The 26,825-nt window shown below is 37.9% G+C and overlaps 1 protein-coding gene and 1 long non-coding RNA gene across 3 annotated transcripts; one reads left to right on the top strand and one right to left on the bottom strand.

The window, feature by feature from the left end:
• Positions 1-4,372: 4,372 nt before the first annotated feature.
• On the bottom strand, positions 4,373-11,803 carry LOC109152079 (asparagine--tRNA ligase, chloroplastic/mitochondrial-like). 2 transcript variants are annotated; one of them, XR_002049341.1, is made up of 16 exons: positions 11,265-11,803; positions 11,050-11,118; positions 9,917-10,027; positions 8,236-8,340; positions 7,791-7,928; positions 7,544-7,624; positions 7,324-7,401; positions 6,988-7,056; positions 6,811-6,885; positions 6,565-6,648; positions 6,309-6,395; positions 5,528-5,623; positions 5,354-5,428; positions 5,142-5,268; positions 4,728-5,014; positions 4,373-4,465 (listed from the first exon to the last, which is right to left on the bottom strand). XR_002049341.1 is itself a non-coding variant. In XM_019299658.1 (15 exons), the coding sequence occupies exons 1-15, from the start codon at positions 11,691-11,693 to the stop codon at positions 4,899-4,901; spliced, it is 1,740 nt and encodes a 579-aa protein (XP_019155203.1). In that variant the 5' UTR covers positions 11,694-11,803; the 3' UTR covers positions 4,681-4,898. The 2 variants fall into 2 exon arrangements, 1 of the variants encoding a protein (XP_019155203.1); XM_019299658.1 differs by lacking the exon at positions 4,373-4,465 and having other exon boundaries at positions 4,681-5,014.
• Positions 11,804-14,995: 3,192 nt separating this feature from the next.
• On the top strand, positions 14,996-25,975 carry LOC109152080. The gene is made up of 3 exons (XR_002049342.1): positions 14,996-15,007; positions 25,558-25,808; positions 25,896-25,975. It is a non-coding gene; the product is annotated as an uncharacterized LOC109152080 (long non-coding RNA).
• Positions 25,976-26,825: the final 850 nt, after the last annotated feature.

Raw genomic sequence — 26,825 nt, 5'->3', positions numbered from 1 at the left:
AATGCATGGCCACTCACGCCAACCAAACTTGTTACCTCCTTTATTAGAAGTCAAAGAAATGGGGATGTGAAAAATGGTTAGTGCCATCTAATGTTGTGCCAAACATGTATAGTAGTTAGAAATGTATATATTATTCATCATCTCCATTTATTTCCGGTGCCATTAGTCAACAAATATTAATTAATACCTAAAGTAATCTCTATAACATCATAGCTAGCTAGCTTGGACCAACCTACAAATTAAAGTCGTTAATTTGGACCATAATTAAGTTACCCATGTGTGTTTTTCCAAGTTTTACAGCTTATTACGCCAATTCAATTAATAATGTTTTATGCGGGGCTGGTTGATCAGGAGAAAGTTAAAAAAAAAAAAACAAACAAACAAACAAACAAACCAAAAAAAACAAAAAAAAAAAAAAACAAAAAAACCAAAAAAAAAAACAAAAAAACAAAAAAAACTCTATACCATATGAGTTAACATAAATTTTTATAATCTAATTTTAAATTCAATACATGAGTAAAAAGATACTAATGTCAACTAATTTAAAATAAAATTCAAAAATTTTAATTAGATTGTTCAAGTTTATTTACGCGTAGTATATATCTCCAAATTCTCATCAGACGGTCATACTATTTTAATAAATTTATCTATAACTCTTCTTTGTGATTCTATTAATTGCTCAACTTTTTTTTTAACTTCTAGGCAAATGTTTTTTAGCCAACATTTTATTAAAAAATTATTATAAAATTGGTCTTAAAAAAAAAAAAAAAAAAAAAAAAAAAAAAAAAAAAAACATGTAGGAGATACAAACTAAATTGTGGAGTGCTTAAGTGATATTAATCTTCAAATAATAAACTTAATAAATTTACAATTTCATTATACACAAGTAATCCTAAATCCTAAATAAAATTAAAAAGCAAATAGGATTCCTAGCTAATTCCTAATTTCCTACTGCATGCAGTATACATTATACATAAATACATAATACATTTATACATCATCATACATTGTTGTAGAAACAATTAACAAAGATTAATAAGATGACCAATTACCAAAGAAAAGGTATTTGAGATTTTGAGTTCGTTAACACTAGTTTGCATAATTGCACTTTACAGAAACAAAGAAACAGTAGAGTACCTTAATTAGTATCTGTGTTTTTGCTTATATTTTGTACTGTGGTTCCTCGCTGACAATATAAGTATATATACAAGCCGTCATCGACAAGACGACAATACAAGCACCAAAGCAACTATACAAGAAAGGAGATTACTAAGTGTAGATTGCCGATTGCATATTACGGTTTGCTTTTGAGGTTTTTGAAATTTTAATGCTTTCATTTTTAACCGTTGAAAACTAAGAAGCATTTCAGGAGTGACTCCTGCGGTCCGGGATCTTGGCTCGGTAGCGTACGTGGGTGCGAGACGGGTTCTGTGCCTTCGTCTCTTCGACTTCAGAGTTCAGAAAGAAACGCGATGCTCTTTTATATATATATACTAGTTTTTTACGCGCATTGCGCTATTGGGATAATGCCCAATATTTTTTTTAAATAAGTACTTTAAAGTATATTAAGGCAAGATTATATTGAAATTGTTCATGAATAGATAATTATAGGTTGAATTTGCATATTTAAATAGGTAATTCTTCTCCCAAAGGTTGAGTCCCCAACCCCAAGGCCCCCCACACTCCGACCCGACAGAGCATTGTGGGAAGTTGTAAATCACGGTGACTCAATGGTTCAGCAGACAGGGCCAAATGCTAATACGCACAAGGAATCTGTCCACTTTGAACATAATTCCCGCATTGCCGCCGCCGAGGTTCAAACCTTGGTCTCTTCTCCCAAATACTACCCACTAAACCATTGAGCTAAGCCCGTGCGGGTTAAATAGGTAATTCTAAGTTAAAAATGCAAGATAATATAGTCAATATTGATTATAATTGTCAATAAAATAATTGTATAGGTATGGTTGAAATCAAATACGGGACATGCATAAGGGAGAACAAATAAAAATTAGGGTATAAAATATTAAATATATACTAATATTGTTTGAGGAGATTCCGACATTAAGATTTGTGGTTAAGTTCTATTAAGACTTTTTTATTAGAATTAGATTAATAGTGTAGTTATAATTCTATATTAGACTTTAATATTATAATTAGACTAACGGTGAATTAACGAAAAAGTTAAATGGATAATCATATAATTAAGGATAAATTAGAAAATCTTAAAAGAAAAAAATTAAAACCTGAACAATATGAACCATTCATTTGATTTAATAATTTGGCGGTCATTTTTTCTACCCAATGTTAATAATTAAATAAGGTCAAATCAGCTAGTATAATCCGCTAACGCTAACCGCTAACTGCTAATTGTCAAACAAGGACATTGCGAGGTAGTTCTCACTTCAATTTGTTGTGTGATTTGAATACTCTCTTTGTCACAAAATCTCTCAAGTAGTTAATATGGTTGGCTTTATTAATTATATTTTTTAAATTTTTTCATGGTATTAATAAAATACTTGGTAAATAAATATATAGCATTATTTTATGTTATAACTTTGATATTTAATTAGAAAAATAGTGCACAAAAAAGATAATAGATAATGTAGTGAATATAACCAATTGATGAATTTGAATGTAAAAATTTTTACATTTGAGAAAAATAAAGACAATATAACTAATGAAAATATTTCTTTTAATTAATTTACTGATAATTAATAATTTGTTTTTCACTGAATAAAGACATTGTAAGGACAATGTAGCGAATATAATCAATTAATAAATTTGAATATAAATAATTTTTATATTCAAGAAAAATAAAGACAATATAACTAATAAAATTATTTATCTTATTTAATTTATTGATAATGAATAATTTTTTTTTTGAATAAAGACATTGTGGACACATAATTCTAAATTAAAGAAATGCATATGTATTATTTTTTGTTGTAACTACTAAATTATTATTTATATATAATTTAATAAGAGTAAAATAGAGTACTAATTATGCCAACTTTGATTGGGATGAGGTTCGAACCTAAGACCTTTATAAGTTAACGGTGAACTAACGGCAATTCTTAAAATTTTAACGGAATTAGTAACGGTGTGTGGGTATTTTAGGAAATTTTAGTGTAAAATTTAAATCTGATCAATCTTTTAATAAATCTGAGCCATTCATTTGATTAAAATTTGTGACCGCCATTTTTTCTACCCATTATAGGCCTAACTCTCTTGGGCTCTTATTAGTATAGTAGATATAGAGAGAGAGGAAGGTGATCATATGAGAACAAGTTCATATGAGAAAATTAAAAATCAATTACAACCTTTATATCTATAAAAATGGCAAGATTCTAATGAAATTTTAAAAAATCCTGTTGTATTTTTATAATTATCGTGCAACTTTTAAAAATATACAGTGCACTTATTAAGATTATTCAAAATTGCACATCATATTGTTAAAAAGTGCACTCCATAGTATTAAAAATTGCACTTCATAGAATGCTAAAGTGCGTGTAAGTTTGAATTTTAGAACTTATGACTTAGTTTTTTGGTTTTATGTTTGGTGGTTTAAAGCTTCAATTTTTACTGGTTAGGGTTTAGTATTTACGATTTAGGTTTAAAATTTAATGTTTTCATTAATATTTTAAAAGGTTATCTAGAAATGCATTGTCTATTGTTAAATGTGCATTGTATTGCGATAAAAGTTGACCAATAAAATTGACGATAATTACAATATATTCAATGCATTTTTTAAAAAAGTTGGTAATAATTACAATTATGTCACCCCTTTTTTAAAAAATTTTATATGATTCTCATACATATGAAAATCATGCCTTATTAGGTGAAAATTTGTGAACTACTGAATGAGTACACACAATCTACTCTCAAGCATGCCTAGACTTGGTAAAGTCGAAAAACCTATAATTAAAAATTGTGTCCAGCTTTGTCACAAGAAACAATCTTGGAATGACTTTGTACTAAGGAGATAATGCAAACTTTCACCTGTCGTGAAGAAGAGTGGAGTAGACTTCATTAATAGCTGAACCACTATAAAAACTCTCTCTTTAGTTATTTACGCACTGCAATCATACTTCACATATTCAAACCCCAATCTTTATCTATCAAATCGACGTGCAAACATTCCTTTAAAAGGTTAACTTAATTCCACTGTGCATATAAACTCGGAGCGAGTTGTTAAGTTCTCACACTTAACGATTCGTAAAGATTTTCTAAAATCTAACAAATTATTCACCCCCTCTAGATTCGTTCCTCAACCCTTCGGGACCAACATCAACTGTTGCTTTTCAGTAATTCTTTAATCTATAGGGATCAACGTTATTAAATACAAAAGACTTAATTTAAAAATTATTTAAAATAAATAAGCGAAGAAAAAATAATTGGTTATACTTGGTTTCAATTTTGCAGAAGCAGTTTTTGTTTTTAAAAAAAAAAATAGAGAATATTCAAGCTTTTGAATCGGATCACAGGAATATAGGATTCTATCAAATTCTAATGTAATTTATAATGATTGTTGTCCTGAGTCAACATATTAGCTGATTCATTATTATAGATTCATGTGAACTATGAACACAAAGCTTGTCATGTGATGGTAATAAACATTAAGAAAGCTCACATGCCATAGCCATAGCTAGCTCATACTGTCATACACTCATACCATGCTTATTTTACCTTAAAGAAAATTTTATTTTTTTCTTTTCTTAGTATCCAACAATCAGAAATGGCAGTGAAATCAAGTGTATGTTACATACCAGACGATGGAATTTTTCCGATCAAAAGCCGCAATTCTGTTGTCCATCTCTGGTGCAAAAATTCATCTCCTTTAAAATCATGCACATCAGATATTCTGAACACTATCAAAACCCGGTGGCGGCAGTCGAGTATCAAAACTCGGCTGAGCCAGGTGTCCTAGGGAAAGGTATTGCATCCCGAATATTATCTATTCCCGTCGCAAACTGCACAAGCCTCTCAAAGCCTAGTCCAAATCCAGCGTGAGGAACTGGCACGTGAAGCAGATGACTTACCATTAACAAAATGACACAGACAAGTATTGGTGTAATTGTTCGGTTAGTATGATAAGATAGTGGTAATGTTAAAAAGGTTGGGGAGAGACTAGAGAGTAAAACCTGAGCCATAGCGCCGTAGATCGAGATACCACCAGTAGCTTTCTTTATTCAGATTTAAGTCATCTAAGCGTTTTTCCAGATACTCAAGGCGTTCCTCTCTCTGGCTTCCACCGATAAGTTCACCCACCTGAAACGAAGCAGTCAATAGAATAAAGTAATACCAATTATAAGCGCGCACACAATATGGATACCAATTATAATATACAGCATACCCGAGGAACCAACATATCCATTGCTGCAACAGTCTTTCCATCATCATTCTCCCGCATGTAAAATGCCTTAATATCCTGCAGTTTTCATGGGAAGATCTTCAATGAACGTTATCCGGCAGCACTTCATAATTTAGATAGTAAATGTAATATACTAATATCACTTCAAATTAATGCCTTTGGATAATCTCTTATTATGACAGGGCATCCACCAAAAGCTTCCTCAGTTATATAACGTTCATGCTCACTTTGCAAATCACATCCCCAGTTAACCTACAAAATGCACCAAAACACCCTCAATAAGCATACTAGTACTAGATTAGGAAACAAAGTTGTAGAACCTTAGCAACTCATAATCAGTTGGGCGTGAATAATCACATCGAACATATATTTAGGGTAATTGTTAGATCATACTTTTACATTAATGATGCACAGAGATTTCCAGAAGCAGATTAGTAAGAACCCCAAAATTAGAATAGAGTATTCAGATGCAATCTGTCCTTGTAAGCATATAACCATTAATGTGCAATCCAACTATCAGCTTAAGCTTTTAGTTGGGATGGAGCACATGCTTCAATTTGGTATCAGAGCCAGACCAAAGGTCTCTACGTCACCCGATAAGCGACTACGGTCCACGTGTTGCTTGGAACCCACCGCACACGTAAGGGGGCATGTGAGCATATAACCATTAATGTGTAATCCAACTATCAACTTAAGCTTTTAGTTGAGATGGAACACATGCTTCAATTGTGATCCACGTGTTGCTTGGAACCCACCGCACACGTGAGGGGGCGTGTGAGCATATAACCATTAATGTACAATCCAACTATCAACTTAAGCTTTTAGTTGAGATGGAGCACATGCTTCAATTGTCCTCACAACTGAGGTTATAATATCAATTCCCATTCAAAAGATATGCAGGGGATACACAATGAAGTGACAAAGTGAAGATGCTTACTGGGAATTCAAACTTCTTTTTTGTTTTCAACAGTAGTTCAATTGCATCAGTATAAGTCAACTGCACAACTTTTTTCTCAACAACATCCTGTTGGCCACACAATTGAAAGAAAAATCACTTGGGGTGTATGTAAATATTAAATATATCAGCAACATTACGGAGAAAATGTTGAAAGAATGCAAAAGGATACAGGGCTCAATTGTAAACAATGTGTAGACAAATTAATACTAATGGTTGAGAAGGCTAAAACTCATACACTTAATCGCTTGATGATTCCTTTCTCAATCCAAGTATTGAAGAATTCCATGTCTTCTTTGCAATTATCCAGAATATATTGTACCTTTCATGAATAATAATATATTAATAGAAATAAAGTTCAGAAAGGAGAAATTTATGTTAATATATACAGAGGAAATTACAACTAAACACAAAGCTGGGATGTAAGAAACCATCTTGTTTAACACATAATAGAAGGAAGCAATAGATCTGAATAGTGACATACTACGTACTGGAGATAGGCAGCTGCACAGGACATGTCATCTTCTAAATCAGCAAATGCAAGTTCTGGTTCAATCATCTTGTACAATAATATATAGGTGTTAGCTTTTTGAAGAAACAATCTCCAAACTGAAAAAGAAATTATACAAGCATTAACTAAAATTAGGTTTGAACTGTATACCCAAAATTCTGCCAAGTGTCTGGAAGTGTTAGAATTTTCTGCTCTGAATGTAGGACCAAATGTGTAGACCTGTGCACAAACCAAACAATTCCATGAAACTTTAAATGTAAAACAAATGACAAGATTGAAACAGATACGGATACTCAAAGAGCTATTAAACCACAAGAAAAAACAAAACAAAACAAAACAAAAAAAAAAAACAAAACAAAACAAAACAAAACAAAAAAAAAAAAAAAAAAAAAAAAAAAAAAAAAAAAAACTAAACTAAACTAAACCAAACAAAAAATCTAAAAAAACAAAAACAAAAACAAATAAAGAATAGATAAGAGAATATACATCATTGAGGGCAGTAGCATATGTTTCAGCATTGAGTTGTCCAGAAACTGTTAAGAAGGCTGGTTTCCCAAAAAAGTCCTGTAATATAAAGATGCAAAGCTATTTTACTAAAAGCATATTTCAAGATAAAAATCTACTACTAACAAAATCCAACTGGCCTTTCAACTTTATAGAGGAAGGGGTAATGGAATCAAAATTCACTTGCAATTCTTATACTTACTTGAGACCAGTCAATAGAACCAGATACAGTTTTTGGGATTTCGTTCACTGGAGAATTTGCAGGTTCTTTGGAGTTTGGAATCTGTTAGGGAAACAAGCCCTTACATGAGCATTAATACATACATCATCAAAAGATCAAACACAGCAGACCAAAAAAGATTTAAAAGAGAGAAATTATGTAGGGTTATGATCAGAAAAATAAAATCTTCCTCAAGAGCAAAAATATAGTAAATTGAGAAATCACGTACCAAGGTTGTCACACAAAATTGTTCGCCAGCACCTTCACAATCAGAGGCAGTGACAATAGGACTTGAGACCCAAACAAAACCATTTTCTTGGAAAAACTTGTGTGTAGCAAAGGCCAAAGCGTTCCTCACCCTTGCAACCTAAGAAACAACTCAGAAATTAAGATTGCAAATTGGTGAACCTAAAGGTCAAAAAAGGCAAGCATACATGAATATGAATATAACTATATAAGTGAAGTTTGCCAGACCTTGAAGGCTATATCAAATATTCAAATATAAACATGTGTAGAGCTTTAGCCAGGTATGGCATGCACAATTTTAAGTACTAGTATCACTACATTTTGAGCCCTTTAGCTAAAGCAAGCATTGGATCATTTATGGAGCCTTAATCATGATGCATAAAAAACTTGAAATAAAACACAGGTACAATGCAAGAATCAAGTCATACCGCACCAAAAGTATTTGTTCTAGGACGAAGATGTGCTTTGGTTCTCAAAAATTCTCTGCTGACTCGCTTCTTCTGAATTGGGAAGGAAGGATCACTTTTACCAACCTGAAAAGTTATCAGGAAAAGCAAAGTCATGAAGAACTAAAAAAGCCAATGACAACAAAAATATGAGCATTGAAGAAGATAATGATGGATCAAGGTTATCAAGGCGGACTTTCTAGGCGAGATGCCACCAACTGCCTAGTCGACTAGTCGACTAGGCGACCGCCTAGGCGATGACTAGGCGATGAGTATTAAATAAATAAAATATATAAAATATATACATATATATTGAAAATATCTTGTCTTGGGCAGCCTATTTACTTCAAGTTGCCTTTAGTAGATGAATAGTTTTTCCTAGAATAATGAGAAGTTTAGTATTTATTGTATATATTGGAAATATCTTGTCTTGGGAAGCCTTTTTGAACCCTATTTACTTCAAGTCATCTTTGAGAAGATGAATAGTTTTTCCTAGAGTAGTGAGAAGTTAGTATTTATTGATAACATGTCAGGGTGAGGTAGTGGGCTTTGCTCAGAACAGGAGGACGACGCCGGAGCTCGAACCGCGCCGCCATCGGAGCCTCCACGCGCCGCCGCCGTGCCGCTGCTCCGACGCCACGCGCCGCCGCGTGAGGCAGATTCCGGCGTCTTCTCCGGCTGAAAATTACACCGGTCAACTCGCCTTAGTGTGTAGGTTCTGCCCATGTATGTTTTGTGGGGTTTTGGGTTGTATTTTGCACTTAGGCGAGGCGAGCGGTCTAGGCGCAAGGCTGTGACCGCCCAGACGCCTAGGCGACGCCTAGATAACCCTGTGATGGATATAAAGCATGGTACCAACTCGATCCTTAGAATACAAAGTACCAGATTACTAGATTAGCCAACATTGCATATTGGCCAATAAAAATGAAGCTGCATACTTCCTAGTTCAATACTTCTATACAATTTCTTCAAATTCTTCTATCAGTAAAAATGACTACCTACCCCATCTCATCACTCAAAAGAATCCTTGAAGTACATTAGGACTTTGTTCAGAATTTGTATGCATGGAATGGATAAATCTTTGAGTTCTAATGATTTAATCTTTAATTCTTCAGATAAGATATTAAGATATGATTTTAGTTTTTGCATGACTACTGTCTTGATATGTATTTTTTTAGTAGAATGCTACACCACATAAAACTTTGTACTCCACAGGACATGAGTTAATATGCTGAGGACGCCTGTTACCTTGGAATTTAGAAACCAAAAGATAATTGGAAGCCCCGCTTCATGCATTGTGTTCTCCCATCTTCTTTGCATGTTTTGGAATCTGTTCTAGCAATTTTACTAAACGTACGTCATTGAAAAATGTTCTTTCTAGAGCACCTTATCTCTTTTGTAATGCTTCCTCTTTGCATGTGTTCAGATTTTAGATAAAATGTTGATCATGTATTCCTTTTTCTACTATGGAATTTACTTCCCATCATTTAAAAGTCAGTAAAAAGCATGTCTGAAAATAAAATGAAAAATAGCACACCGACACATATGGTCAGAACTAGCATTGTCAAATGAGATGAAAGTAACTAACATTTGGAGCCAAAATCAGAAGACAATTATTGTATAAATTTTCTACATTTAAGGAGAGCAAGAATGAATCGATTACCAGTATGAGCTTCTCAACTTTCAGTTCTATTTTCTGTTTTGATCCTTGGCTGCTCGCTATAGTGCCTTGTATCCATACTGATGCTCCAGTTACAATCAGACCATTCTCCACCTATTAAGCAACACCAATGCTTAGGGTGACTGAATAACAAAAATTGAAACCTTCTGACATAGTAAAGGAAAAGAAATAGATTATATATATATATATATATATATATATATATATATATATATATATATATATATATATATATATATATATATATATAATATTGATTTACAAGGCAAATAAAGTGTGCTAAAGAAAATTCTTATCCAAAATATTCCTAAGATTATTCCACTATCTCTAAAGCTCAAAACTTTATGTTTAATTCAGCTATCAGTTACCTTCAAAAGGAAAATGAAGATCCAGTAAAAATTTGAAAATAAGCATACATAAAGAGCAATTGAAGTGAAAGACCTCATGGCCTAAAGAGCATCTGCCTGTGACTCTAGGTAGGAAGTTGCATGTTCAATCCCCAACCCCCTAAAAAGTACCCACAAAAAAAATTAAAGAAATAAAGTGCAGTTGAAAACTCACTACCTTTTATCATTTTCCAATTAGGGAAAATGTTCCATGAAATATTCAAAGGGAAAGAGGCATGCTTTACCAATTATTATTCATTACAGGAAATTCTTTTAGTTTTGTAAAATCGCAGAAAACCAAAAGTTTCCAGAGACACTAAATCCTGCAGGCAGAGCGCATAATTGAATCAGGAAAAGGACATGATATCTTTAATCTTTAAAGGATAAGAAGGCCAAATTCCTGCATTTCTTTAATGCCTTTTCCCCATTTTAACTCTGATGAAAGTATGAAACTCAGAAACAAAGTTTTGAAGGGCAGGGGTTAACTTATGAAAATAATTAAAGAAAAAAATTACCTTCTCTATAATTTATTCATTTGCTACTGACAGACCAAAGAAGTAACATTTTCAATAAGATTATGCACACAGCCTACAACTATAATGTTACTCTAAAATCGCACTTTCAAAATCCAATTGTCTCATCTCATCTCCCCCCGTTTAGACCCAGAACTCTTTAAATCTCCTTATTCTCAAGGAACCAAAGAAAATATGAATATTGCATTCTTACTACCTGATCATAACCCTCGGCATCCTGGCTCATAACACATTGCATATTCGAAAGACAGGACCCATCATTAACCTGCACAAAGCAAATAAGCAATAACGCAAACTTCAATTTCCAATGGCAGAGGGGAAAAAAAAAAAAAAAAAAAAAAGCATTAAAGTTGAAAACTAACAGAGCATCATTTGCAAAATGAAGTCCGTCTCAGTATAATATATGAATACCTCTATAAATGTAACGCTGCTCTGTGCTCGCAAAGTCCGAACCCAACCTCGAACCACTAAAGTCTCACCCAATCGATCCAACCCCTCATTAGGCCCTCCTTTTATGTCTGCGATTCTCAATCTTCTCCGGAATTCCCCGATTTTCCTGCTTTCTTCAACTTCCTTTGTCCCAAAGTCGCCTGATAAAGGCCTTTCCACAGCTTCGCCAGACGAAACAGCGGAGCAAACTACAGAGCAGAAGCTGCGGCTGCGGCGGCAGACGGAATATGATGGTATGGAATGTGTTGGAGGCTTCGGCAAGAAGCAGGGGTAGCTATTGGGGACTGCCGTGGTTTTGGTGGTTTTGTGGTAGAGAGAGAGGAGGCGGACGGCAGAGAAGGGTTTTAGGCGGAGGGAAGTGGTGGCTGGCGACAAAGCCGCGGCCGCCATTTCAGTGTGAACACGTTTGTGCTGTTAAGACCACTGGCAGTGGCTTATAGGATTAGAGCTCCGAATCTCCAAATATTTGGCCGGAAGCCATGGGCAAAAAGTAAATAAATTTTGGTGAAATATAAGCGGCCTAAAAATTGGCATAAAGAAAATTTTCGTTCTTGGTTTGTTTGATTTTCTCAAACTCGAGATTAGAGGCTGATTGTAGTTCACGTTAATTAAATTTGTAAGAGCATCAATATCAATTATTGCATCTACCTTTTTTTTTTTTTGAATGCTACTCGCCCTATTACATTGTAGTATCTGTATAATGTCTGTATAATGCCTCCACTAAGGTTCGATCTCATGACCTCCAACATAAGAGAGGTCACATTAGCACAAGGTGCTTGGCACAAAAATGTAAATTATAACGTTTTAAAATTAAAAATTAAGTTACAAATTATGAAGACAAGTGGATACATATTTAATTTATTTTTTTTTAAATAACCTTTGCCAACAACGACCAAAAATGTGGCCGTTGCTGGCAACGGATATAAGAGCAACGGCCAGAATTTAATTAAATTGAGAGTGGCCACCAGCCGGTGGCCACTCTCAATCGCCCAGGCGGGCGCGTGTGATGTGGGCAGTGAGACGCAGTTGCGTCTCACTGCCTTCTTTCTTCTGTTTTTTTTTTCTTTTTTAAATTTTTCTGACATTCTTCCACTCTTTGCAGGGCAATTATTTTTCAAATAACTCCTACCCATATCAGTTATTATTTTGGGCTTGAGAGATTCACTGTACCAAGAACTCCAAATTATGCTCTAGTGTGGATGCTCTAAGAAAACAATTTCAAGGAATGTATTTTTTTAGTACTAGTGACTCTGTTACAATGTAGTATCTGTTCATAACTACTTTCTCAACTTACTAAAGCACAAAGAGCCAATAGTCCTGTGACACCCCGTAAATCTAAACTTTAATCAAGGATTAATTAGAGAATTAATCCTAGTCTCTTTGTTAATTTATTCCTAAAAATCCTGAAATTCAATAGTCGAGGGACTAGATTTTGACTAGTCACTTAAGTCAAAGGGTTGTACCTTGTGCTTCTTGATCTGTGTCATTGTTTCCTTGTCTTTCCAACTTTAGTAAGGGTAGGGATGTCTTTCTACCTAAGGTTTGTGATTCAAGCTAACCTAGCAACACCCTTTCATTTCATTCACCCTACAATCTAGACACAAAAATCTCTAGCCTCTCTCTAAAAAGAGTTAGCTTTTTCTCCAAGCTAGGATTTGGGTATCCCAAATCTTGCAAGTTGTCTCCCAAGATTCCTACTTTCTTCCTCTTGAAAATAGGGGATGGTAAGATCCTTGGTCTTTTGGTGTTTTTAACTTCCTTCTAGGTGTCTTTTTCTAAAGATAGAATCTTTGTTGTCTTTTGGTTTATGTATGAAGTTAGTGTGGAAGAGGAGCTTTAGGAAAGGCTTTCTAAGGGTGAAAAGAAGCAGTTATTAGGCTACAAAGGTAACCCATGCTTTACAAAACCTATTTTCTTACTTATATGATGATTCTAGGCTTCTACTTGTGATTCTTGTGTTGATTTGTGAGATTTGATGCATGATCTTGTGGTGATGCATGTCTAGAGCTTGTTCTTAGGTTTATTGAATGTCATTTCTTGGCTATTTCTTGGGTTCAAGTCATATTGTTGTTGTGTGTGAGATTTTGGGTGTTTTGGACTTGAATTTGGACTTGTTATTGAAAATCCCCGAAGGGATGTTTTGGTGTACAGGGTGGTACCCGCGGGCGGAACGGCGGGCAGGGCCCTACCCGCCGCCCCACTCGCGAGGTACGTGGTTCATCGTGGGCATGTACCCGCGGGCGGAGCTGCGGGTGGTTGTCCACCTGTGGCCCCACCAGCGGGGAACGTCTATGGATGTTGGCGAGGGTTTGTTCCCCGTGATTCTTTTGACTCGGTATTGATGTTTTGACCTCCCAATGTTGTTTTATTGGGCTATTTGTGAGTTTTCTTGATGTTTCGTATATCTAGAACGGTATGTTAGGAATCCATGTAGGATTTGGTGTCTTGAATCGTGCTAAGGGTCCAACCTTGTGATTTGTTGGGCTAATGTGAGTCTTGAATGTTCTTTGGAACTACTTTTGGTTTACCCGTTTGATAAGCATGCTAGTTTGATGTTGAAATGCTAGTGTGTGTGGTTTGTTCCTTCCTACTGGGGTTGGCAACTTGTGTTGACAATCATTTGGTGTTGGATTGTGATTCTTCGTTGTTGAGTATGGTTTCATGTCTTTGTTGTGATCCATTGATTGATTCCTATGATGTGAACATATGTAATCGTTGTACCCTTTGATTGATACTTGATTAAGGTTATTGTTCAACCTTAGTCCTCTTGGTAATGATGATGATCTTGTGTGACTATGATTGAAATTGGTGGTGTGTTACCTGAGCTTGGCTCGCATGTTGGAGGTTGTGTGAATGAAATTAATGGTACCCTCGTGTACTGAGAGTTCAGCGATGAGTAGGAGAGTTGGAGGGGGGACGACGGTCCTCGGAGGCATAAGGTTGGACTCAGATACAGGGTGGCACTAAGAGGTAATGGTTGGAATCGAAATAAGGCCGGGGGTAGCCATAAGGTTGGAACTATGGTACTTGTGACATGTAGTTGTCACTGTGGCATGTAGTTGCCAATGTGTGAATGTGTATTCTTTGCTTATGAGCATGTCTTGATGTATTCTACTTTGTGATAAGTCGAATGTATCTTGAGTTGTATCGTTCCTCATGTTTCTTGTCTTGTTGTTGTTGTAAGGATGGGGATTCCTTTTCCTTTTGAGAGCGTTTGATGAGTCCTTGAAGTTGACTTTTCTCTATGGCTTTTGAAATGATATATACTGTATTCCGTTTCAAAATGGTTTTGATTTATACTTATCTATATATGTTATTTAACGCGTATTAATGGGTTACCAACAATATTCGCTGACCGGGTGTTATCCCCATGTTATGTTTTCCTTGTGCTACAGGTTTTGAGTAGATGCCCGGGAGCGCTAGACTTGGAACAATAGATAGCTTAGTCACCTTGTCTAGACATTATGTTTTGTTGGCCTGTGAGCCTTTTGAGCAGCCTGTGTGCCTTGACTCTTTATGATTTGTTTAAACTGTTTAGTTTTTCCGCCTGTGCATCTTTAGTACTTTAAGATGTGGCATAATACCCCCGTTTAGACTTGCTTCCGCTTAGTGCTTAATGGATGATTCGATTGCTTATCTCTTGCCTTTTAAGTTTTAAAAATGTGGTAAAAATCAAGGGTGTTACAGTTGGTATCAGAGCCTAGGTTTGAGCCTAGGATGTTAGGATTTGAACTTTAAGAAGTTAAGTGTGGTTTAAGACCATAAGATGACCTTTAAGTACTTAAGTGTTTAGGACTAAGGACTTTCAGGACGCGTGGTGAGCTGTGTGTTGTTTGTCGTTTGTTGTGTTTGCTTCGTTGTTTTTGTTTAGTTTTAGCGTTTTTGCCGTTAGCGCTGGGTAAGGGTGCATTGTTTGCTTGTGCCTTCCGTAACGGTGTTGTTTTTGTAGAAATTTCACCATGGCTCCGCCCCGTCATCGCGCCCGTACGCCCGAGACGCCGACTAACGAGCAACTGGCTCAGAACTTGCAACATCTAACGCAAACGATGCATACTGTGACACCCCGTAATCCAAATTCAATTAAGGGATTAATTGAGTAATTAATCCTAATCCAATTGATAATTTAATTCCTTAAATTCCTGAAAATTCAATAGTTAGGGACTAGTAATTGACTAGTCAACCCAAAGTCAAGTGTTGTACCTAAAGCTTTTTTGAGTAGTTCCCTTACACCTCTTCATTTTAGTAAGGGTAATAAATACATTTCACCCTATGTTAGAATTTCAAGCTAACCTAGAGGACACTCCTCATTCTTTCCCCTTACACTTTCTAAACTTGAGCTCATCCTTCTCTCTAAAAGTTAGATAGCTTTTCTTCCAAGCCAAGTTGGAGCTTTACCAAATCCTCAAAGTTTGTCTTCAAGATTCCACCTTTCCTACCTTTGAGCATCTAGGAGGGTAAGATCTATGTTTATCTTGTGTTTTTAGTGTTTTCTAAGGTGTCTTTCCTTAAAGATAGAATCTTTATGATCTTTTGGTGTGTTCTTGAAGTGGGTGTGGAAGGTGAACCCTATTAGGAGCTTGGTGAAGTGTTAAGTGAAGGTTTTTGTCTACAAGAAGTAACCCATGCTCTACAAAATCTATTTTGCTTACCTATATGATGATTTCTTGGATTCTACATGTAATTTTGCTATGAAATGTGAGTGTTGATGCATTGTCTTGTGAAAATGCATATCTAGAGCTTGTTATTAGGGTTCTTGTATGCCATTGCTTGGCTATTCCTTTGATTCAAGTCATTTTGTTGTATTTGGTGAGATTTGGCATGTTTTGGACTTGAATTTGAGCTTGGAGTTGAAAATCCCCGAAGGGATTAATTTTTGGTACAGGAGTGTACCCGCGGGCGGAACGGTGGGTAGTGGCCTACCCGCCGCCCCACCCGCGGGGTACATGGTGGTTTGGGAGGTGGTTCCCACGGGTGGGGGTCCACCCGTGGCCCCACCCGCGGGTACACAATGTTGGCTTATTGGGGATTTGTTCCCCGTGATTCTTTTGACTCGGTATTTGGTCTTTTGACTTCCCGATGTTCTTTTGTGGAACTATTTGAGCGTCTTCTTGATGTTTCGTATGTCTAGAACTATATGGTAGGTATCCATGTAGGTTTTGGTGTCTTGAATCGTGCTAAGTGTTCAACATTGTGATTCGTTGAACCATGGTGAGTCTTGTGTGTTCTTCGGAACTATGTTTGGTTTACCCGTTTGACAAGCATGCTAGTTTGGTGTTTAAATGCTAGCGTGTGTGTTGTTTGTCCTTTCCTATTGTTGATGATGACTTGTGTTAATCATCGTTGTTGTTGGACTGTGATCCATTCCTTGATTGAGTATGGTTTCATATCTTCGTTGTGATCCGTTGATTGATTCCTGTTGTGGTGTGGTGTGTGTAGCTGTACCTGGATTGCACGATTAATGGTATGGGACATTAGTCACCAAGGTACGGCAGTGGTCTTCGTGGTGGCCATGACGCGATTATGGAGTTTGTGACCTGTGTGTAAGGTTCACGTATTTCTTGGGAGGCATGTGTTGCCGCGTGTGTTCGGTACCCTCGTGTACTATGAAATTGGTGGTCTTGTTGGAGATTGTTGGAGTGGGGACGACGATCCTCGGAGGAATAAGGTTGGACTTGGTGTACAGGGGTCCTGGAGGTACAGGTTGGAACTAGCTATAAGGTTGGGGGTAGCCATAAGGTTGGGACCGGGCATAAGGAAGGCATCTCAATTCGTGATGAGTGATGTCACGAAGGCTTGTGTAGCCATTGTGTGTGATTCTCTATTCGTGACGAGTGATGTCGCGAAGGCATGTGTTGCCAATGTGTGTCTCTTGTTCTCTTGTGTTTTGCATGTCGGGTGTTAATTTACTGTGTGATGGTAGATTATGCCTTGAGCCGTTCTTGTGAGTCGTTATTACTTCTCGATGTCTTGGGATGTGTTCCCTTATCTTTCTTGTGAGTGCATAGAGTTTTGTGTTGATCTCTATCTTGGCTTTTGAAATTAATATATACTATATCCCGTTTCGCAAATGATTTTGTATATATATAAACTATCTACATATGATATTTCACATGTATTGGTGGGTTACCAGCATCACTCGTTGACCGGGCGTCGTCCCATATATATATATATATATATATATATATATATATATATATATATATATATATATATATATATATATATATATATATATATATATATATATATATATATATATATATATATCTGTGTTTCTTTCAGGTGCTGATTAGATGAGGGCGCGGTCTAGAAGCTGTTAGAATAAATCCCTTTTTTTTTTATGAAGATTCGGGCCTGCGTGCCTTTGATTAGACTTAGATGTTATGTTGTTGACTTGGTTTCTGAGATTGTTGGATAATGATGCAGATGTTTACGCCTGTGCGCTCACTGTTGAGTGAGCGTGGCATAACACTCTACGTTTTCCATATATTTCATGCTTAACTCTTCCGCTATGTATGCTTTTATGGTTAGAATTATCTGCATGTCTAAGGTTTAAATTGGTATGGAATTCGGGGGTGTTACACATACGCTGAGTGTACACAACAACCATCATGCCCCTCTGCCGCCGCCTGCCGGGAATCGAGATGTGGGACGCCTAGTCTCGGGGCATAGGCCGCCAGTGTTCGCAGGAGAGGAGCATCCCGTGATACTCGAGGAGTGGATCCGGTCCTTCGATAAAATCTTCACCGTTGTGGGATGTCCTGAGGATCGCAGAGTGGAGCTGGCTTCTTTCTACTTCAGTCACGAGGCTGATCTCTGGTGCGTGCCAGACCCGCACCTTCCCCGCCTCAAGGATCAACTCGGGTAGAGAATGGAGATCACGCTAAGGCTTTTGGATGCAAGAAGTGTGGGAAGGACCACATGGGGAATGATTGCCAAGGACAAGCGCTCCGATGCTTCAAGTGCGGGGAAAGAGGCCACAAAGCTTTCGTATGCCCTCTCCAAGCTAATCAGAGAACCTTGCCATCCAATGCGAGACCTAGTGGACCTTCGAGAGGGAGTTCCGGGCAGGGTGCGACAAGGACAAGGTGTAACACCCCGTGTTACGACCCCTAAGATCAATTAAATCGTTGATCAATTACCCAAAAGAAAGAATTAAATCGCAATAATTAATTAGGAAAGACCCACCATAGTCCACGGGCCCTTATCCCGAAACCCAATCCTTAGTCCCAAAAGAAATAGAATTAGCAAGCCCATAATATTAGTTCCTAACTAGGACACCTAAATATATAAATAGGGGACTTAAGAGGCACCTAGAAACCCCCACAAGAATAACGCCCCACCTCCCCGAAGAGCTCCAAGAATCCCCCTAGAAGAAATCAAGAAAGCAAGAAAGCTTAAAGAAAGACCCTTCATAGCCAAGGAATTAATTAAGGCTAAGAGGTAACCCATGTCTCAACAAAACCTATTTTCATAGCTATGATTTCCCCCGTAGGATTTCCCCGTATTATTGTGTATTGGTGACTTGTGATATTATTATTGATGATTGATGGGATAATTCCATGGGTGATCTTGATATTGGGAGATTCCTGATAATTATGGTGTTCTTGATGATTATGTGGAGTTCTTGATGATTATATGTCGTTCTTGATTATTGTATGGCATTCTTAATGCTTATGTGTTATTTGTACCGAATCTTGTAATTAGAAGACGAACCGTATTCTTGTTGATATAAAAGTGATTAGAACCCTAGGTTGTATCGTATGATCTTATTCTTGGTTTATCGGGTGGGGAAATCGCATGTTTGGGTGTTGATTATATTTAGAAAAGCATGATAGGTTATGTGCCGTTCGTTTCTTGTATTTGATTCGTTAATTGTCTACGTGTTGCCGTTAATTGCATTGTAAAGTGTCTAAGCATGGTTTCGGGTTCCACAACGGTTCCCGGGGCGTAAAGTGTGTGAAAAGAGTCAGTGGGGGGTAGGGGACCCGCCACCTACCCACGGCCGTGAAATACCGCCCGGCAGCGGGTGGCCGGCGGGCGGGCAGCCGCCCGCCGGCGACCCGCTGCCCGGAACAGTAAAGTCCTGCGGGTGGCCCCCCACCCACCGGCTACCCGCTGTAAATTATCCCACCTTGGGATCCCGGCTTCCCCGTTTGATGTTCCCCCGTTCCCCGTGGTGTCCCAACGGACTCCGTTTATCGTGCCTATGTCTAGTTTGATATTTCGGGTACCGTTCATAGGTTATGGGTCTATTATATTGCATGCTAGTTGAATTGGTATCCCGTTGACCTAGGTGGAAGAAGCATGAACCCCTTAGGACTATTCTTAGTATGTGAGGGATCACGCATAGGTTTTGTTATACGTTTTCTCCCCTTCCCAACATGTTAATGTGGGTTGCATGTACTTGCTATATGTTATGTGTGTGTGTGTAACCCCGAGTTGGTTGAGATCAATCGGGCTATACGGGCAGTCGGATGGGCTGAGAACCATACCGGCTGTTAACCAGGCTGGTAGAGACCGGTCAGGTATATAAATATTATATAGGACTAAGTTCCACTATACGGGCAGTCGGACGGGCTGAGAACCATACCGGCTGTTAACCAGGCTGGTAGAGACCGGTCATGTATATAAATATTATATAGGACAAAGGTCCACTATACGGGCAGTTGAATGGGCTGAGAACCATCTCAACTGTTAACCAGGCTGGTAAAGACCGGTCAGGTATATAAATATTATGTAGGACAAAGGTCCATCAGCCGGTTGCGATCGGCTCCTCCGTAATGTGAGACGGGGCAGGGTGCTGCGGGGCCGTGTCAGAGCTATATGCGCTGACCCTCATGTATGGGCATGCGATTGGTCCTGTGGCGCCAACAAAGTGTGCTATTTGATGAGATATGGATGAGTTGTGTTTATGAGTATATTGGGGGATTTGACTATGGGATTTATGCTAGGGATTGTGTATGATGTGTTATGATTATTATTCGTGATCAGCTTTATCTGTCTTGCCTGTTGTGGATTGTATACGCTTGATTATAACTGTTGCTTGTGTCTAGCCTTATCTGTCGAGTCATTCCCGGTTTTAAAAGCTAGAGTCTCGTAGGATATATCTTCATGCTTCAAAATGGTTTTCGTATATCTATATATATCTCTATATGTATTGTATTTCAACGCGTTGGAGTGGGTTACCAGCATCTCTCGCTGAACAGATATATTTGGCTTTCAGGCACAGAAGCATAAGTCACTGGAGTACGCTAGAACTTGGAACGTAGAAGTAGATAGTTTCCCTTCCGGCCTGCGTGCCATGTTTATGCATTTACATTGCTAAGGATATTAGATAGTTAGCCTGTGCACCTGAGTTCTCTAGCTCAGGTGTGGCATAGCACCCCGGACTCTTGTATTATGTTTTGGGATTTAATGAGATTTCACCTTTATTTTATAAGTTTTAAATATCTTGAAAATCTGGGGTGTTACACAAGGCCTCCGGGCAGAGTGTTCGTGATGGGCCGGTCGCAGGCCGAGTCTGAGGGTTTGGTGGAGGAAGAATCCGCAGGTAACCTTTCTTAAGCCTACCTTTATCTTGAGAGCGTGCCTTCTTGTGATTCCCTTATCTCTTGTGGTGTGATTCTCATGTATCTTTCGGGTGATTCCCTTATCTCTTGTGGTGTGATTCTCATGTATCTTTCGGGTGAGTTTCCCTTTGTGATTCAATTATTCATTCTGAGTGGTTTAATGATAGTTCTAATTCCGAAGCTTTATGTGTATACATTTGGTTCAAACCTCACTCCTTTGTGTCACCCAAGTCAAAATCGTTCACTTAAAAATTGGATTAGCCAATTACTAAAGAATTCCTAGTGGTTAAGTCTAAAAAAGTTAAAAAGAACTTATTTTGTAATGACTAGTGAGTTTTGAACCCGAGTGTCCAAGTTTTTAACCCAACTTCTAAACCATTTGGATTAATTAGGTTTCTTAAACCTTATCCCACCTAAAGTCCTTTTAACCTATAATTTCCAACTTACCCCAAAAATCCCCAAATTAAAATCTTCTATTTCCTCAAATTTCCCCAAAATTTCCCAAAACCCTTCCCTCTTTCTCCTACCCGTGAACTAGCCGAGAAAACCCCAAACCCCCGCCACCACCCTCTGCCCGTCGTTGCTCCTATCGTCGTCGATCAACCACCGCCCGAAGCCGTTGCCGCCGCCGCCGTGACCTGCTGACGGACTCGCCGAGAAGCCGAAGAAGAGAAAAGAAAAAGAGGAAGAAGTTTGGGTCATTTCAGAATCATTCCTAGAAGGTCTAATTTTGCGAGAAGGGTGGAATGGGTGGATGCCCACTACCTAGTTTTGGAAGGTAAAACTTTTGATCCTGACTCTTTTTCGAGTTCTTTGTTGGAATTGTTGAATTACCAAGGGTTGTTGGATGGGTTTCTCGCCATTAGGACCGAGACTTACCCGAGTTTGGTAAAAGAGTTCTACCGTCACATGAGTGTGACCAAAGATAGTGGAAGGTTAGAAGTTACCTCTAAAGTGGGAGGTATGAAAATTGTCTTGACCGAAAAGCGGTTGGCTCAGCTTTTGAGTTTGACAACTACGGGAGTCTCGCAGTACAGTGGTGACTCTTGGATTGAGACAAGCAACATGAGTTATTAGAATTATCTGAGTTATCTTTTGGGAAGAGCTAGTGGGTTCACCCAGGCCACGAGGCCGGAGAGGAAGTGGTTATCTGCTGAGCAAAAGATTTTGGTCATGCTCGTTTCTGACTGCTTGTTGCCTAACAACAATAAGAGTCGTTTGCTGGGTAAGCTGGAGTGCACGTTTGCTTTCTGTCTGAAGAACAAAGTGAAGTTCAACTTGCCTTCGTTGATGCTACAACATATGGTCTATTGTCGAGACCATAACCGCAAGAGTTTGCCTTATGGCATGGTGTTAAGCTGGATCTTCGTTAGGAAAGGGGTGAGAGTTGAAGGTTGTGTGCCTAAGCCGGTGGGCAAGATGGTGCTGGATGCCATCAATCTCCGCAGCTGCAACCTTTCTCAGCTAGATGACGGTGACTACATCACTCTTGAAGAGGTCGCCAGAAAAGCCCCTGCCGAGAGGAGTTCGTTGGTTGCAGAGCTTGAGATTCCTGTTGGGAAGTTGAACCTAGCGGTTCAAAGCTTGGAAGGAGATGCTGGGAGCGAAGGCAAAGAAGAGCGAGAAGAGGAAGAGGAAGGAGAAGAAGCCGAAGAGGACGAAGAGAGCGACTCCGAAAGTGAAGAAAACATAAGGAGAAAGGAAGTGAAAACCAAAAAGGAACATGATGCTATGACACACGAGGAGCATGTGGTGACCCTTCTTCGTCAGCAGAACCGGATGATCGAGGAAGGCTTCTCTTTCATGAAGACTCAGTTCGTCGCCGTCAATCAGAGGTTGGATTGGTTGGAGGCCGGTTCTAGCCATGGTGGAGCTGGGGAAGACTCGAACGAGGACTCAAAGGAGTCGGAGGATGAGTCCTCTTAGGCCCGGAGTTGGGGTAAGCTCACCTCTTCGTTCGTTTGTTGTTGCCGTTTTGTAGTTGTTGCTTGTTGGCTGTGCTTTGTTGCTTTTCTTGCTTACTTTGTTTGTTAGTTTGTTGTTTGAATAGTTAGTTTAGTGTTTTGCTTTGTAAGAATCCAGTTTTTTGAGTTTAGGCGTGGTATAGAAGGCTTCTAGTTGTCATTGTCTTGGCCTTAGCGTTTGTGTGCTCAAGAAACTCCTTTTGAGACCTTTTGAAACCTTGCAATTTCTTGATCTTTGCAAACCTTACACCTTTTAGATCCTTGAAGTTTTGGTTAAATGGTATTCTTGTTTTCCTTTTTGTCACATTGTTGATTCGTTGCCACCCGCTTGATTGAACTCGTCGTGCCCAAGCTTCGGGGACGAAGCTTCTTGTTAGGGGGAGAGGATGTGACAACCGGTAAATCCAAACTCTAATCAAGGATTAATTAGAGAATTAATCCTAGTCTCTTAGTTAATTTATTCCTAAAAATCCTGAAATTCAATAGTCGATGGACTAGATTTTGACTAGTCACTTAAGTCAAAGGGTTGTACCTTGTGCTTCTTGAGTTGTGCCATTGTTTCCTTGTCTTTCCAACTTTAGTAAGGGTAGGGATGTCTTTCTACCTAAGGTTTGTGGTTCAAGTTAACCTAGCAACACCCTTTCATTTCATTCACCCTACAATCTAAACACAAAAATCTCTAGCCTCTCTCTAAAAAGAGTTAGCTTCTTATCCAAGCTAGGATTTGGGTATCCCAAATCTTGCAAGTTGTCTCCCAAGATTCCTACTTTCTTCATCTTGAGCATAGGGGAGGGTAAGATCCTTGGTCTTTTGGTGTTTTTAACTTCCTTCTAGGTGTCTTTTTCTAAAGATAGAATCTTTGTTGTCTTTTGATTTATGTATGAAGTTGGTGTGGAAGAGGAGCTTTAGGAAAGGTTTTCTAAGGGTGAAAAGAAGCAGTTATTAGGCTACAAAGGTAACTCATGCTTTACAAAACCTATTTTCTTACTTATATGATGATTCTTGGCTTTTACTTGTGATTCATGTGTTGATTTGTGTGATTTGATGCATGATCTTGTGGTGATGCATGTTTAGAGCTTGTTCTTAGGTTTCTTGAATGCCATTGCTTGGCTATTTCTTTGGTTCAAGTCATATTGTTGTTGTGTGTGAGATTTTGGGTGTTTTGGACTTGAATTTGGACTTGTTGTTGAAAATCCCGAAGGGATGTTTTGGTGTACAGGGTGATACCCGCGGGCGGAACGGTGTGCAGGGCCCTACCCACCGCCGGTTCATCGTGGGCATGTAGCCGCGGGCGAAACCGCGGGTGGTTGTCCACCCGTGGCCCCACCCACGGGGAACGTCTATGGATGTTGGCGGGGGTTTGTTCCCCGTGATTAGGGGTGTAAATGAGCCGAGCCGCTCGCGAGCCGCTCACGAGCGGCTCGGTCAACGCTCGGCTCGAGCTCGGTCAAAATCGAGCTCGAGCCGAGCTCGAGCGGCTCGTCAAATAAACGAGCACGAGCCGAGCCTAGATACTCTAGGCTCGTGGCTCGTCGAGCCGGCTCGCGAGCCGTATAATATATGGTATAATATAATTAAAATATATAAAAATAATAATTAATATTTAAAATTTAAAAGTCAAAGCTCAAAACTCAAAAGCCCTAGAATTCTAGCGCCTTCAGAATTTGATATTTTATATTTCGAGTTTCGACTGTCAAGAGAGACTTTGGCAGTTTCTATTCGACAGGGTGTTTGGCTAAAGAAACTTCGACAGTTGCCACCGGTGATTCACGACCAGACTTTGGCTCCAGGACATCGTCGACTCTGTCCACCCCCAGGGTTTCCGTCGCGAGGAAGCTATAATTCTAGGTATTCATACGTTTGCGTTATTGGAACCTTGATATAAAAAGAAGATATAATTCTAGGTATTCATATTTCATACGTTTGCGTTATTGAAACTTTGAATATATTAGTTCATTATGGTATTGATTCAATTTAGCTATATTCCAGTTTAGTTTCTTGGGATTAACTATTGAAGATATAATCCAGTATTCCAGTTTCTTAATTTGTTAAATATATTAGTTTAGTTTGTTATGGAACCTTGAATATATTAGTTCATTATTGTTAAATATATTAGTTTAGTTTGTCATGGAACCTTGAATATATTAGTTCATTATTTATTTCTTATTGAAGATATAATCCATTTACTTGCAGCAATATAATTTTATAATCCAGTTTCTTAATTTGTTAAATATATAATCCAGTTCATTATGGTTATTATATTAGTTTCTTAATTTGTTAAATATATGAAAGTAAGGTACTAGAATATTGGATTAGTTGTTGTTGAATTGAGGTATGATAACTTGATGTCGTAACTGTTTTCCATTAGGCATGTGAGCATGTCTACCGATAATTCATCTGTCCCGCAAAATCCACACACTCTAAATAGTGTGGTTGGTGAAAGCAATGAAACTATTAATCAATCACATGAACAATCTGAAGGAGTTGAAAGAGTAGAATTACATTCAGATGATCATGACACACAACAAAATGAAGAAACACACGAGCAAAGGATACACTCCAAAGGTCAAGAAGTTTGGTATGTGGGGGACGTTTGTTTCATGTTCGTTGTTGTGCACACATCTTGAACTTGTGTGTTCAAGATGGATTAGATGAGATTCAGAACATCATTAGTGATGTTAGAAATAGTGTGGAATATGTGAACCGGTCGGAATCAAGGCGTATACAATTTGCTAACTGTGTGCAACAATTGCAATTGAAAGATAGGAAATTGATTCGTGATTGTAAAACTAGATGGAACTCAACTTTTGAGATGTTAAGTTGTGCACTCAAGTTCAAAGAAGCTTTCAAGATGCTAAAAGATCGTGATCCTTTCTATGAGAGTTGTCCATTGGAAGATGATTGGGACAAGGTTGTCAAAGTTTGCTCAATTTTAGAGACTTTCTGGACAGCTACTCACATTATTTCAGGTTTGTTTCTTTTAATATATATATTTTTTAATTTAGTTAAGGTTGTGACTTGTGAATTGTGATTATCTGAATTCAAATTTATTTCAGGTTCTGAGTATCCTACTTCAAATTTGTTTCTTCAAGAAGTTCAAAAAATCAAATCAACATTGGATAGTCATGTAGATGATGAAGATGACTTTATTAAGGATTTGGTTAAAATAATGAAGAAAAAGTTTGATAAATATTGGGGTGAGTGCAATTTGTTGATGGCTATAGGTGCTGTTTTTGATCCAACAAAGAAAATGCTTGCAGTTGAATTCTGTTTCCCTAGACTTTATTCTGATAAGGAAGCTAAGGAGAATATAGCAAAAGTGAAGGAGATCATCAATACTCTTTATGAAGAGTATGTTGCTGAATCAATGAACAAAGATAATCCTGAAAATCTAAGTTCTTCTAACACTTTTAGAAGCCAAGTCAGCCGCCAAAAGTCTACATATGCTTGGGAAGATTTTGAGGGATTTGTGCCCAAGTTGAAACTTCAGGGCCTAAAAACTCTGAGTTAGTAGACTATCTAGAAAAAGCGCGTCTTAAGACTACTGAGGTTCCAAGCAACTTTTGTTCTTTAGATTAGTGGAAGATGCATAGACTGCAGTATCCAATATTGTCTCGAATGGCAGCAGATATTTTAGCTATACCTGTTAGCAGTGTGGCTTCAGAAGCAACATTTAGTGCTGGGACAAGGGTAATTGATTCGTATCGTGCATCATTGTTGCCTGAAACAGCCCAAGCTTTACTTTGTGGGGGTGATTGGCTAAGACATATACATGGAGTTACCAAAAACAAAGTAAGTTAACTTTTATGCTAAAAGATACATTATTTTTTAAAAAAATATTTGTTTAATTGTATACTTATTTTTATTTTATTTTTTTTTGTAGAAAGAGAAATCATTCCAAGAAATATTTCTTCCGGCATCCAACTCATGAAAGTAAGTTACAAAGTAACATCTTTGTTTAACTATTTTTAATTAATTTCATTTAT

Source organism: Ipomoea nil, unplaced genomic scaffold, assembly GCF_001879475.1.
Source record: "Ipomoea nil cultivar Tokyo-kokei standard unplaced genomic scaffold, Asagao_1.1 scaffold2360, whole genome shotgun sequence".
In the NCBI taxonomy this organism is placed as follows: domain Eukaryota; kingdom Viridiplantae; phylum Streptophyta; class Magnoliopsida; order Solanales; family Convolvulaceae; genus Ipomoea; species Ipomoea nil.
Note: the sequence above shows the minus strand (reverse complement) of the source record. Positions and strands in the feature narration are given on the sequence as shown.

What these genes read in the sequence shown, in the direction of transcription:
- LOC109152079 (XM_019299658.1), bottom strand. Translation starts at nt 11,693, where the DNA reads ATGGCGGCCGCGGCTTTGTCGCCAGCCACCACTTCCCTCCGCCTAAAA. An exon ending in ATGCTACTGCCCTCAATGAT is followed by an intron (nt 7,057 to 7,323) that starts GTATATTCTCTT and finishes GTTTGTGCACAG; the next exon opens with GTCTACACATTTGGTCCTAC. An exon ending in GACACTTGGCAGAATTTTGG is followed by an intron (nt 6,886 to 6,987) that starts GTATACAGTTCA and finishes TTATTGTACAAG; the next exon opens with ATGATTGAACCAGAACTTGC.